We start from the raw sequence: 15,189 nt of genomic DNA, 5'->3' as shown, positions 1-15,189 counted from the left end.
GTTCTGCATTTTTTTGGCAGTGTATTTTGTCCTCGTACTTATTTATTTACACTTGATGACGTTCATATAATTAATACTTCCTTAGGGTGATTTCCAAACTTAGTTTCGAATTACTTTTTAAATATTAAATCTTGACATTTAAGTAAAGAAGACACATGTATAAAAGATAAAAAAAACACACGAACTTCATGTGCATAGATGGAAGCCCCACAAAAATAAAAGAATTGTATGATTAACAGCCTCAACACTGTTGCAATTATAGCATCCCTGTATTATGAACACTCATCTAAATATTCCTTACTGGAAAAATATTTAGGGTTAAGACCACACATTGCATCCCCCAAGAGCAAGTGATCCAGACAATGGGGTACTTAATTTATCAAAACACAAATTCCCTGCCCTAACATCTGAAAGTGTCTACAATGGAAGTTGGACAAAATTTTCTATGGTTAGTTTGGCAAGGTGGAGGCATGATTTACAAATGTAGTTACACAAATGAAACACACTTTGCAGTTTCACTCGACTACAAGGCTAAAACTCAACTCCATGTTTCTAAACAGAGTATAAGTGAAAATCATAATGACATTCTGATTACTTTTTCGCAACTGGGTCTGAATAATTTCATCTGTTTAATTTTGCACTGACAGAAGTTGAACGCAGCTTGATCAAATTATATTGGACAGGAGTCGCAAGGAAAGCCCCATGCCAAGTATATTATACATTACAACTTATTCGTGACGTATTCCCATGAAATGATATTGTTATAACCATAAATTGAAAGCAACTAAAACAAAAAAATAAAAAGCATTACACCCCAAAAATTAAAGTTCACAAACAAAAGAACGCTCTTTGTTGTGCACAGAAGAGTCTCAATTCACGTCAGTAAAGTAGTTCCTCAAACACAGGATCTACACTCTGTTCCCACTTTGAATGGTACATATCCAAAAGCTTCTCCGCTGGTGTTACTCCTGTCAAAAGATAATCATTCATAATGAATACTTGAAACGGATCATCAACGAAGGAATCCAAGATGTTATTGAACCATTCAAATGTTAATTTACCACTTTACCTAAAAGCTTAAGCTATTAGGTTGTGGATCAATAATGTATATCAAGTTTTAACACTCTCCTGCACGTGCAGCCCAACAACACATGGAGAGATAAACACACAATAAATAACACCCATTGTAGGGAACATAACAATTTTTTTAAAATAGCACAATAAATGCGGGCAGTAAGACTAGAGCTCAGGACCTCCTGATAACTAGCTTTGATACCATGTTAATTTACCACTTTACCAAAGCTTATGCTATTAGATTGTGGGTCAACAATGTATATCAAGCTTTAACATCAAATACACCATTTAAGCTCTTTTAGGAGAAACAATTGATTTCAGAACAATTTTTTGCTAAAGAAACTGAAATGAAACAGTTCTAACAGGCCACTTGGTAGCATGGAGTTCAAATGTTGTGTTTGGAATTGTTGCAAATTTAGACAAAACACAACACAAACTTGTATTGACTTTGTCAAATTCAACATTTCCAAACCCAAGGTCAAACACAGGATATGGAAATCCAAACTCCAATAAAACAGCACACATTTTGGTCTTCTTCCTTTCAAGACAAGTAGTTCCATTAAGGGCCCTACTGCAACAGTAAAAATCTGAGATTTCATGCTGAATGCTAAAAGGTGAGACCACATCCTATATTCCAAATGATCCCTCCCAAAGATGTATTTGGCAGCATTAAGAGCAGCCAATTCATGCAGAATGCTGAAGGGTGGACCATACCCAGCATCCAAATCATCCCTCCCACGGCCCTATTTGTTAGAATCAAAACTGGGTCAATCGCTTCTTCACAAAATTTACAGCTTCAAAATCTAGTTATGGATTTACATTTAAGTTGACCCTTGCGTGCACAGACATTAATTTTCCCAATACAAATACTTAGGTGGATTCAATAATTTCCACCCTGTCCTGCCCCATCAACTTAAATCTTTAAAGTAGACGGATGAGATAAATCCATAGGCCCATTTGAGCCAGCCGCACAGCCAAATGATCTCAGATAGTACCTAACAATGTGAATAGTGTTCTAAAGACGAACCATGTTGGATCAGTGTAATGCCAAAGTCCAAAGAATTGTTCTGCTAAAATTTTGGATTATTATTAAGACACACCCTAGAATCTTGGATCAGGCATCGAATACCCATTTGAGTTTAAAATCCATCAAATTGCCACTTCTGTCCAAATGTATTGTCAAACGTGAACTGTAAAATAATAAATATTCCCTCATTTAACTTTTCGGGCTATTATTATCAGGACAACCTTTGAACTTCGGATCTGGTATCAATTACCTCTTTCAACCCATATATATCAACATGTTGAGTGATGGATGGAGACAGGACAGTATCATGCGCCTCTCAAACTTCTTTGTCAAACTGAATTGGACCTTATTGGATCTTAATAGCTGGCAGCATAGCGAACAGCTTTTAAAAGCTAACCTTTTAATTTTTAAGGCAAAAGACAGTGACCTCTTTTGAGGTTTGACAAGAAGATAAGGACCTCTCTTGAGGTTTCAAAAATTTCATAGACCTCTCTTGAGATTTCAAGAGTCTCATAGACCTCCCTTGACATTTGATTTTTAGGACACTTGCACCCGTCAAAAAGCTTGTTTTTTTTTTTTTTTCCAAATACAGGGAGAGGTTTATGTCTTTTTGACAAACCTCAGGAGAGATTTGGGAAAATTTTAAAACCTTCAGTGAGGTCTTTAGGATTTTTGAGATTTCAGGGGTGGTGGGGTCTTTTTGCCGAACTTCAAGGGAGGTAAGTGTCTTTTATCTTAATTTTTATTGGTGCTTTTAGAAGTTGCAGATTTAAAGCTTAATAATAAAAGCCAACCTTTTTTTACAAGATTATTATACTCTATGGGCATCAACAGTTTTATTCAGGTACTACAAAATAATCACATTATTTTCATCTCCTAAAACTGGCATGTCTGTTTCGGTCATTTCAAACATTTCAGTCAACTTACATATTTTTTACAAACACACAGCGTTAGCCTTTTCTTTTCAACATCTCCTGGGCCGAGTAATTTACATCTCCTACGAAGATACTATTCGGCCATTTAGGCTGCTAAGGAAGTTTGAGAGGTTCATAGTGTTGTTGGACTTGCTCTACCTCAGCATTTAACACATGAATTTGCTGGTCCATTGGATTCATCAAGGGGAGCTTGATACCTGATCTAAAGTTAGGGGATTACCTTGAAAATAACCTTGCAAGTTAAACAGGGATATCTTGATCATTTTATAGTTACGCATCCAACACTTCTGAGAAGCTTGGATGGGAGGGCAATTAATATTGAGTCAAAAGTTTAGGGGGCAATTTGATCAATTTCTTAAACCCAAGAGAGATCATTATAATAACTTAAAAATTTTAAAATGTTGGGCTTTATCAAACTAATACACTACCAGTACATGAATTATTTGTAACTTGATAAAATTTAATAATATCCATGTCTCCTGGATTAAGATGGATATTAAAATAACTGTCACATTCCAACTTTTTTTGTGGCATTGGTTTGCATAATTAAAAAGAAAAAATTGCACTCGGCCTTCCATTTTATCATCATAAGCAGTCTAAATCAATTTTCAACAGAAATCTTATATGATAGAAGTTATCATGATCTTTGTAATTGCAGTGAAAAGTATGACCATGAGAAAGTGTCACACCTTCGGAAACAGTTAACTGTTTTGTAATTCTGTTTTAAAATGTGAAACAGTACATTTAACCTCGATTATCATATGGTATCTCCTGTACTCATTTAATGTATCTTGAGTTTTTGAAGACAACTTTGATTTGCACATTACCTAGTGTTGATATTTGAAGTACTCCTGAAATTCCCAATGATTCCAATTTCTCTCTTCTATTTTCGTATGTTCTCCAAATGGTTCAAAACATTCTCTCTTTAAGCCTGGAAGACTGAAACTGCCTAAAACACATTATATTGTTATATGCTCAGAAAGTGAGCTGAAATTTGTTCATTCTGATTAGCCTACTAGAGATACAAACATGGTCTTAAATTTCCACGAAATCATCGAAATTTCCGTCGAAATTTCCAGTTTCCATCACCCTCGAAATCGAAATGGCAGTCGATTTCTGTCTTGTATAATATCCGTCGAAATTTCAACAAATCATCCGAAATTTATCGAAATCTCAAAATTTTAGCGAAACTTGTCGAAATTTGAACTATGCAATGAAATTTCCCCGAAATGCAAATGAGAAATTTTGGAGTTAAGTGAAATTTCTCTCTTAATTAATTTTATTTATTTTTATCGAAACAAAATATTATTACAAGTGCTTTTGAAATTTATGAAAAAGTAAATTTACAACAACATTTTATTTAACCATTCATGTCTAAATTATCATTATTTGTATAATAAATAATATTTAAATGGTTTATGAATTTCATTTGTATTAACTAATCACTAAATATGTTTAATGGACATTATCTTACAAATATGTTTGATGCACATATTATATTACAACTTCTCCACCTCATAGACAGCATAGATGTATTTACTTGTAATGTATTAGTCCTAAAACTTAAATTGTTATGTCTATTAATCATTTCTAAAGCTTTATAAAATAATTCCATGCTTACTACTTATTTCCGTTATTTTTTCAAATCGAAATCGAAATTGACATCGAAATCGAAATTTTCATCGAAATTTCCGTACTTTTGGAGGCTTCGAAATTTTAGTCGAAATCGAAATTTAAGACCTTGGATACAAACATGGAACCTAGAAGATTAATCCCAATGCCATCCATGCAAAGTTTTTGTCAATATATAGTAGCCACACATAGCTCCTCTATTCTTTTTAGATCAACATAAGTTCAGACTAAGGCACAAATCATGATTAAGTGGTCAAAAGAAGTTAATTAGAGAGCAAGTCCTAGAGCTGTTGAATCCATAAATAGAAAGATCTAGAGTTTCATGTAATTCCCACAGATCATCAATCAATACACAAGGTACAGATACAGTGTTGATTAGAGATGTGGACAAATTTACTAATACTCTACAGCATGCAAGACAACAAATTAACTAGCAAATTTCAAGAACTACACAATAACCATTGAACTTATGCATTCATTTCTTCCCTTAGAAACTAGAATGACAGCATAAACTCAACAGCTGAGCTTGTACAGTTTTCACAGCAAAATAACGAACACGCAGAACAAAGCACATGACAGAATTGTGAACATGGACAAAAAACATTTATGCATGCATGCATTTCCTGTGCACGCAACGCACATCTGACTTCACATTTTGTAAATTAAAAATAAAAAATCCACAATTAAGATTTGAAGGAAATACCCGTTCTAACCACCTCAGCCACCTCATTCAAGAACCCAGATTCCTTGAAGCCCCTTCTTTCCAAGCCATCCTACAAAGGAAGAGAACAGATGTGTATTCTTAACAACAATAATGATGTCGTCATTGACAGCAACAACAATAAATGACAATGCCCAAGGTACCTTGGCCAGCCATAGAACATCTTCAGCAACATGCCTCAGCAATCCATCTCGAAATGGTGTCTTTAGACCAGTCTTTGGAACCTACTCGATTATTCTTGAATTAGATTTGCCATCTTGGTTCTGTTCTAGGATGCTGATTAGCTTATCAACCTCATGGAACAAAATTAAGCAGAGGACGCAACACGTCTTCAAATTCAAACTACAGGTGACCGCAGGTTGTGCCATAGATTTCAATTTCAGATACAGTAAAGAACATATTTGTTTCCTAAAAACTGTACTGCCAGTTCAAACTTCAAAAAGCATAACCTATCAAAAAAATTCACAACTAACAAAATAAAAAATTAGTTTTTTGTAATAAAAAAAAAATGCCCAAAATTGACTAGTTCCTTCACTCACCTCACATGGGCTGGAAAAAGAATTTTTAACCATGAAGTTACCTATGTTACAAGCTACATCTCTGGTGGTCATCAACTCATCACTAAAGTCCAAAACCAAGAAGTTTAACATTAAAAATTTAAACATCAAGTGCATTGTCAACCATTCTACAATGTGTTTCTCCCCCAGCTGTTTGGTCCATTCACCAGCCAAAACTTTCATTATTGGGATTTCATCATGAAAGACTGGAGAGGCATTCGTAAGCATTTAATTTTTTCAGGCAGTTTATCAGTGCCAACAGCTGAACATGGAGTATAGGAGCATTAAAAGATGGGTGGATTGTAGCCAAAGATAGACTGAAGAAGATTCATTTTGAAAGGTATTCTAAAGTAATTACAGAATAAAACAAAGGAAAATTGAGAAGCCTGGTTGGAGATATTGTAATGGATATTCAGATACTTCCTAAACACTTAGAGGAGATCCTGATTAATTGTATTTGAAAGTAGAGAGCAGATGCCCTAGCCAGTGTAGGAAAAAACAAATCAGTGTAATTGTATGGAGTACCAGAATCCTTTCTATCTCAGCAGAATCATATCTAATGACATTTGGTTGAATCTGATTCCCACATTATTCCAAAAAATTAATGAATCTTTATTACCAGAAAAAAATGAGTGGAAACATTAAGTATGAAGCTTTTTTAAATGCCATGCTGACAGGACCATGCGTTCTTTTGATTATAAAGAATATTACCTTGTTCCTCAACATCTGTCTTTCCTCCAATGTCCAGTCAGCTGTCATGTCTAGAACATTTTGCAGTGAAACTTCGTCATACAATAAACCAACCTGAGATTTGAAATAAAATCAGAATAAGATTATACTTGCTCCGGCAGTTTATAAGATGAGTAGTGCAAGGTGCACAGAGAGCATGTGGCAATTTTAGATAGGGAGATGTGGACTGTTGATTTTAAGTGGGATTACGTCAGGAGTCCAAATATTTGAGCATAGAGTTATAGAATAATGGTCTCAATAATGGCATAGAAATAAAGTCTTTTGTATAAGCTCTATAGCCATTACTTAAGTATACAACGAATAATACATAAAATACCATCATAGAAAACTAGAAGTCTAGCAACCAGACCTAAGACACATTCCATATCAGTATCTACCAAGTACCAACTAGTGCAATGGCATGTGCCTTCAATTGTTGAGCACTTCCCATTACTCAAATTTAGACAATTTCGCAGCTTTACTACGCAAATGTTAGTTTATTTAAGCATTTCAAATTATATAACATTATATTTATGAGGATTCCAAGATCACTAATGGTTTAATTGTACCAGGTGGATACTACTGCATGGTCCACAAATAAACTTGGAATGCATATTCAGATTAACAGTGCCCAGTACCCAAATGTCCATAAAGCACATAAACTCCCCCAAAGCAACTTAAGCATTCCAAGTTACATCATATTACATGTATGAAAATTCCTAGACACTAATGTTTAGTTGACCCAGGTAGATACAACTGTGTGGTTCATAAATAAACTTACCCAAAATGCTGGTAAAGCACATAACCTCCTCCAAGGCCCTCCATCAGCACCCCTCATCTCCAAGTACCTTTTCAGCCTGACCTGAATGGTAAGGAGTAATGGACAGCTTACAATAAGCAATGACACAAGGTGAAAATGCAAATTGATCAAATGCTAGTATAAACCTCAGGAAATATTGTTGTCAGATGATTCTCCCAATCATTAAAGGTAGGGAATTCTCCTGGAATTGATGGAAGTTTTCCTGCCAAAAAATCCTGCCATGAAAATGAGAAATTATTACCTACCGAACAAATCAAGTGGTTTCTTTGGAGGTATACGTAGTAAAAAATGCCTAAAATCCAATGAATTATAAGTCAATTGCAAAATTGCCAAGGATAGATAAAAACCCTGAAGGACATTCCAGTGCAGTCAATATACTTCTTTTCCCGATAGACAAAATACATTGGAACATCAAGAGCATAATCTACATACTGCTCAAACCTGCATAGAAAGACATAATTAAGAAAAGAACAAAAGAGCCTCATAATTAATAATCAATCGAATAATAACACTACACTATGACCTTTGCTAAGAGATAGATCACAAAAAGTATCTCAATGTAAAATAGGGAAGAAAAATCCAATATATGGCATAAAGAGATTGAATAAGAAATTTAAATTTATGCATTAAATGATTCAAAACAATCCTTATATTGACACAATTTATCTTGTCTAACCAAATGAAGAGAAAGTTGCAATGTTTTGCGAGTGATTGAGCCCCATACACTGCAAGAACACAAAATTATATCGAATTTGAGTCTCATATAAGGTGCAACCCATCCCGTGTGATGCTTTCTGTTATCATTTCTTGCATGAAGCCCAAGCTTAGAAAAAGAGAGCGCTATGACAGTTTAACCAGCTTAAAGCCTCTAATCATTCCTCATGAATGTGAATCTTGAACTTTTGTAATCTTTACCCAAGATTATTCCAGGCTACAGCCTTACATAGAAGCAAAAGAAAAACTCATTTGCCAGCCCCAATTTGAGAATCATGTAAACAGCCTGAATACAATCATCACACATGACCTTATACAGTATGTTGAACCTCCAATAATGACTTCATCAAAGAATAAAACAAGGTTCCCCAAATTTTCAATACGAATATTTGCAAAAGCCTAGTTTGACGTTTCATACAAAACCAATCATGAGATGTTGCCACAAAAAAAAAAAAAACATCCAATTGATTATCTAACTTGACAAGTCAGTGGTTGAAATAGGGCTCATGTAGGGGGCTATTACATGCCAATAAAGTCTTCACATAACTATCTTTAAAGGATAATATTCTAGTGGTATTATGACCTACGTTTTTTTGAAGGACAGCATTCCATTCATCTCATGACCCATGATTCAATACATGGACAAACAGAATGATGATGGTATCAACCAACCAAATCAGACAAACAAGCAAGAACACATCAGGTCAGGAACAACCATACAGATATCCTTTGCCCTATCTTTTGTTAGATATTGTATCACTTATGTATGTAATTCACAGTACCAAAAACTAATAAAAAGTGAATGTTAAAAAATATTATGAAACTACAAAAATTGAATTTCAGGAAACTATTTTCACAGCACAAAACAAGGAAGATAACATAGTGAATTTTTCTGCAGCCTTCATGATAAAATGGTAAAAACAAAAAACAAAAAAAAAAAAGTCAGAAACAGTTACTTACCCAAACGAGTTGTCAAAAACGAAAGGCAGCATACCAGTGCGATTCTTATCAGTATCAGTCCAAATTTGGCTGTTTCAATAAAGGAAAGAAAAAACAAATTTAACACAGAGCCAAATAGAAATATATTTACAATAGGAAGGGAAAGGCAATCTTAACTTTCATATACCTTCTCATGCTCAGGTAACCATTAGGCTTTCCTTCTGTGAAAGGTGAATTTGCAAATAGAGCTGTTGCTATCTGTTTTAATTGAAGCACTAATTATATTCACCAAGAACAAAAATATTTTTCATAAGAACAGAAACAAAAGATTTCTTACAAGCTGCAAAGAAAGACCAGCACGGAATTTCCTGATCATGTCAGCTTCAGAACTGAAGTCCAAATTCACCTATCAAGGTAGGAAATCAAAATACTCAAAATCTACAATCTTACAAACACAAACTAGAGAACAGGAATCTAAGTACCTACTCAAAAAATCAAGGAACTCAAGGACCAGGAAGGTACAATTATAAAATGTAGCCATGCCTCACGAGAATGATTTGGAATGACTGAAAATGAACAGTCTAAACACCATCTCACCTGAACAGTGCATGTCCTAAACATCATGTCAAGCCCAAGTGAACCAACTTTGGGCATGTAATTCCTCATAATCTCATATCTTCCCTGCGCCAAAACACACTATCAGTATTCAACAAATAAAAACATCTAGAGTACCTAATAGGACAGCAGATTGTAAAAAACTGACATCAGTAAAAGGATAAGCATAATAAAGACAAAAAAATTTAAAAACTTGATTAGCATGACCACAAGACCAATTTGTCCATAAGAATTTTCATAACAAATTCCAACTACTAGATTCCAGTTAATGTGGATTCTAGAATATTTTTTTCCTTAATATAACCACATGAATATCATTTTATAATTTACATAAATGCTCCAAATATGAAGATTAGAAAGAAACATTAGAGAGTCTAGTTAGCAGGCTTATGGAAACAAAAATGACTGGTCAAAAGGATTCTTTTTTTATTTAAATGGAAGCTAAACAGCTGAATTTTTATCAAAAAGCAAGCACATAGTAGCATTTCATTATGACATAGAGCTCAAAAAGGTGAAACATTTCATACATATCAATAGTCCAGCATAACTGCCACGATATGAGAAATCTGTAGCAATTCCAGTTGATTGCCCAGCCAATCACACATGCCCATGTTTGAGCATAGAGTTGGCATATCAAGAGACATGCAAACAGCCTAAGACTTTAACTTGCATACTATGATACAGAGAGGACCAAGTGATGAGGGACTGCCTATGAATAATTCTAATGATCATATTCTACTCAAAGATTAGAAAATAGATGCAGACATTGGGCAACAATGGATGAGGCTCAGTCCCAACAGAAATCTGAATTTGACCCGCTGCAGATTGAAGTGGGGAGTCAACTCTCATATGTCTACACAACCACAGAATAATTGTTTTCCACCTGTTTGCAAGCCAACTAATTGACATAATGTACCTATAACAGACTTCAAGACTTCTCCATAAAAAGTATAAACGGTTTTAGTCCAAGAGCCACATGCTATTTTAACTAGTTTCTTTTTGTCCAACCATGGTACTTGTGCATCCGTATAGGTCTATGCCAATAGTTTTAAAAAAAAAAAAAGAATGAATGATACCTTGGGCATTATAGGTATGTCTTTGAGTCCCCATTTTGGCTGGAAACCTATCCCTAAGAATCCAATTCCCATCTCCTCAGCAACAGCTTTGACCTGTTAAATCAGTCAAATATTAAAACAGACATTCAGTGGTGGAGAGTGCATCTCTTTAAGGCTCCATTTGGAACTCAGAAAACATTGAGGAAAAGAAAGGAAAATATGAAGGAATTCGCACTTTCATGTTTGGTTATCAAAGAAAATGAGAAAGACAATAAAAAATGTATGAAATTTATAAACAAAAATTAGATTTTACACAATTAATATTTAGCTTTTCTTAATTTTTAATCATATTAAAATAAATTTTCATTTCAAATAGAATTTAACATAGAAGGAAAATAAAATGGAAAATGAGTTTCCTCTTCATATTCCTTTCCATTCCTTTTCTCAAGTAAAATCCTTGATCCAAACGGGCGTTAATAGACTCAGGGAGAGAAAAAAAAAAAAAAAAAGAAGCCTGTCCCACTCTCGGTATTCAGATTTAAGGCTACTTACATATAATTTTGTGTTGTATATACACCACCATTGCCTACTTGAAAACTCACTATAGGTGCTCTCTCTTACCATTAACGAGTTAACATCTTAGCATTCCCCTCACCAAGAACAAGAAGAAAATAAAGGGGCATTGTGAATGAAGAAGGCATCACATACCTCCAACTATTTAAGACCCAGATGCCTCAATGCAAGTAGACTTCATTTGTCCTTATATGAGAAGTCAAAAACCTAAATGGCTTATAAGAAGCACTTGGATGCAAAGGCAGAAATGGAAACACGAGACCCATCAAAGTGCACGTTTTGGACCCCTTAGATCACATTGCAATTAAAAATCAATGACCATCCACATGCTAGAACAAAATCATTTGAACTCACCTGATAAAGGTGTGAATTAACCTCTGCACAAGTTTGATGCAGAGTTTCTAGTGGTGCACCACTAAGCTCAAACTGACCACCAGGTTCCAGTGATATGCTTTGCTTTCCCTGCCAAGAAACATGTAATGTTCTCTAAAAAGATAAACTACCATTAAATGACAAAAGCTTCTTGGGCACTGGGGGGGATGCTTTTGCTATTGTTTCTCAAACGTAACATTCAAGCATTCTATCCAACACACTATAATAAGTAGATGGGAAAAAAGTTCAAGAGTCATGAACAATAGTATAATTACAAAATTTTGTTCATAATAAAAGGAGTACCTGTTTAAGCCCAATAATGTTGTCACCCTCCATTATTTTATCCCAGTCAAATCTCTCAGCAATGCCATTAAGCAATTCTGCTATTTGTTCATATTTCATAGGACGCAAAGTTCCCAACTCAAAACCCAACTTCTCATGCTCTGTTCCTATCCTGCCAAAAGAAATGATTTAGCAATCAACTTACTAGAAGGCAAAGAAAATAAAATCAACTAACAACAAAGCTTTTTTTTTTATATATAGAATACTACAAAGCTTATAGATGGAACAACAAGAACAGTGAACACTCTTCTATCAAAATAAAGATAAAAAGAAGTAAGACTAATAAAAAGGATGTATGGAACAAAAAGTTTGATAACAGAAGTTTAGTAGGAAAATAGCAGTTTATCAGTGTTAAAGGCAGTTAGAATGTGCTGATAGGCAACACAACTTAGAAGAACTCATCAAAATATCAATTCATTTGATAATTGGTTGATACAGTACCATGGTGAGATGATATGGCAATGGAACTGTTAGAATACCACTTTACCTAAAAGCTTAAGGTGCTAGGTTGTGGGTCAACAATGTATATCAAGCTTTAACACTCCCCCGCACATTCAGCCAGATAGCACATGGAGATATAAATACACAATAAATTTTTAAATACTACAGAATAAATGCAGGCAGCGAGACTAGAACCCAGGACCTCCTAGTAACCAGCTCTGATACCATGTTAGATTACCATTTTACTAGAAAGCTTAAACTATTAGATTGTAGGCCAACAATGTATATCAAACTTTAACAAGAACAACTTTATAGTATAAGCTATATAACAATAAAATCTCCTCTTTAATCTGATACTGTAACGCCAATCCGGGTGATCAAGTTATTCATGACTGACAAGAATGCATGAAATAGTCAAATAGTTGAATAATAGCAGTACTTGTTTCACATCAAGAAATGATACACAACACAAAATAAGGCAGATAGAAGTAATGTCATGTCTAAACATAAGATTAAAAACCAAGAGTCAAATCATTGTGAGTGATAAACAAGGCTGGAGAGTTAAAACATCAATCTAACCTGTCATACTTCAAGGAGCTAAAGACCATACCTCCATTTTTCCTTCTGCTTGCACCCAGAGGCAAGGTATCCAACAAGATCCTCTTTTGTCAGTGGCTCTGTCGCAATTACAGCATCCTCTGTTGGCGGGCTTGCAGCAACAATCACTCTGCCCCCTCGTTTGTGTCCTACTCCTACTCCTACATCATCTGAATGCAGAATTGGCATTGTGTTCGTAGAATTCCATGATAATGAAGAAAAACCAGCACAAGTTTCCTTTATTTTGGAAATGTTTCCCACGCTAAAAACCACACCGTGAGAAAATTTACACTGCATCATCTTGGAACGAATGCAGTATGATGGAGCTGCCTGGAAATTGAGCGCCAAGGGGTGGCCCTAAGAAATCACAAATGCAACCTCCAATTATAACAGATGAAACGAAAAACAAAGTGCACACAATTATCAAACATAATGAAGAAATCATCACTAGTAAACATCACCCGGCTGTTTATGCACAGACATGCAAGCATGACAACACCCATTCAGTTCGCACGCTTGTAAAAAATAAAAATTGCTTTATGAACACAGAGGACCTATTCCAGTTAAAGCAATTCAATATCAATTCGAATTACGATCCCCAGCAGTTGAAAGGTACAAGTTTCATACCCCTTCCACCACTTCTTCGTCTATACTTCAATCCCGCCTCTCTCACAAACCCAGAAACGACCGACTCAAACCCATCATATCCCAAAAATAAATAAACGAATAAACAAACAAACGCAGCAAATCTCTAAACCAGCGACGAAAAATTAACACAACAAGAGCAGTTTAGCACACCGCAAAGCCATCACACGGAGAGCCACTGAGCTGATCAAACGAATTTCGCGCATACAAATGGAAAATTACAAAGTGTACGCGCAGTGGAGAGAGGTATCAAAAATCAAAAAGTTTCCACAGCAAGCAACAGAAAAGAAACGAAAAATGAGTTTCGACTGGCATAATACGCCTACAACCATGTGAGAATGAACTCAAATTGTCGCGTAAACGCTAGGAGAGATTACCTCCTTGTATCTGAATATAATTCTAGGGTTTCTGATTCGAGTAGGGCTTGGATTAGGATCCCACGAGAGAGAGAGAGAATCAGAGAGAAGTGAATTAACAATGAAGTGCTTGTTTCTGCTGGGACGAATAGGGGTAAGATTATGGAGGGCCTGCGGGAATTAAATACTGAATTTTCTTTTTGACGGAGCAGACCGCAGAGCTCCTCGGGAAGGCTGACGCGTCAGCAATAATAATAATAAAAAGATTCAAAAAATCAGAGCATCTTTTCCATTTGCATGGGTATGCTTTATGATTTATAGTTATCGTTTTATATTCAGTTTATTTTTTAAAAATATATTTATAAATTTATTAAATTTTATGTAATTATAATAATTATAAAAAATTGAAAATAAATGCAATTTTTTTTATATAATTTATTTTCTAAAAAATATTTAATAAATCATTTATTACAATTGCAGTAGTTATGAAAATAGATTAAAAAAAAGATAATATATTAATAATCATTATTATTTGCAATATTTTTAAGTGATTTAAGAAAATATAAATTATAAAAGGTAGAAATGCATCCTATTTAATAATTTTTAATTTATTGTTCTTCTCATAAATAAAAAAAATTACATAATGAGTATAGAATCATTTTATTGTTCTCGAAATAAATTTGTAAAAGATTGTACAAAATAAAGACAATTTTTATATATTTGGGACATGATTAGTTTGCTTCATAAAAAAATATTCTCATTGAATGTCATATTTAGAAATTTTATTTTTGAAAAGAGGATATTTCCCTTATAAGAATATTTTCATTTTTTTTCGTAAAATTTTTAAAGATATACACATAAAATCCATGTCAGTGTTTAGTTTAATATGGAAATCTTAACATATATTTTAAATAATATATAAAAAATAATTATATTTTCAAAGTGTATGTCTAATTATAACCATCTCCTAAAAAATTCAAAAATTATCATAAGTTAATAAAATTCAATATTTAACAAACCAATTTACTAAAATAAATTAGGGGCA

The 15,189-nt window shown here is 34.2% G+C and overlaps 1 protein-coding gene across 2 annotated transcripts; it reads right to left on the bottom strand.

The window, feature by feature from the left end:
- Window positions 1–648: 648 nt before the first annotated feature.
- On the bottom strand, window positions 649–14,396 carry LOC131164833 (glutamate--cysteine ligase, chloroplastic). Of its 2 annotated transcripts, XM_058122330.1 has the most exons (16): window positions 14,166–14,385; window positions 13,157–13,500; window positions 12,067–12,217; window positions 11,746–11,853; window positions 10,840–10,932; window positions 9,746–9,829; window positions 9,486–9,554; window positions 9,336–9,406; window positions 9,170–9,238; window positions 7,843–7,936; window positions 7,621–7,710; window positions 7,457–7,537; window positions 6,658–6,750; window positions 5,533–5,613; window positions 5,372–5,441; window positions 649–968 (listed from the first exon to the last, which is right to left on the bottom strand). In XM_058122330.1, exons 2-16 carry the CDS (start codon window positions 13,441–13,443, stop codon window positions 880–882), a joined length of 1,530 nt encoding a protein of 509 aa, XP_057978313.1. In that variant the 5' UTR covers window positions 13,444–13,500; window positions 14,166–14,385; the 3' UTR covers window positions 649–879. The 2 variants fall into 2 exon arrangements, with proteins under 2 accessions (XP_057978313.1, XP_057978315.1); XM_058122332.1 differs by lacking the exons at window positions 649–968; window positions 5,372–5,441 and having other exon boundaries at window positions 5,600–5,731; window positions 14,166–14,396.
- Window positions 14,397–15,189: the final 793 nt, after the last annotated feature.

Source organism: Malania oleifera, chromosome 9 (genome assembly GCF_029873635.1).
Source record: "Malania oleifera isolate guangnan ecotype guangnan chromosome 9, ASM2987363v1, whole genome shotgun sequence".
In the NCBI taxonomy this organism is placed as follows: Eukaryota; Viridiplantae; Streptophyta; class Magnoliopsida; order Santalales; family Ximeniaceae; genus Malania; species Malania oleifera.
This window is presented reverse-complemented; position numbering and strand designations above follow the sequence as displayed.

Excerpts from the sequence above, each read along its gene's own strand:
- LOC131164833 (XM_058122330.1), bottom strand. The coding sequence starts at position 13,443 with ATGATGCAGTGTAAATTTTCTCACGGTGTGGTTTTTAGCGTGGGAAAC. Across the intron at positions 10,933-11,745 it reads TTAATTCACACCTTTATCAG|GTCAAAGCTGTTGCTGAGGA; the intron begins GTGAGTTCAAAT and ends CTGATTTAACAG. Across the intron at positions 9,555-9,745 it reads TTAGGACATGCACTGTTCAG|GTGAATTTGGACTTCAGTTC; the intron begins GTGAGATGGTGT and ends CTACCTTGATAG.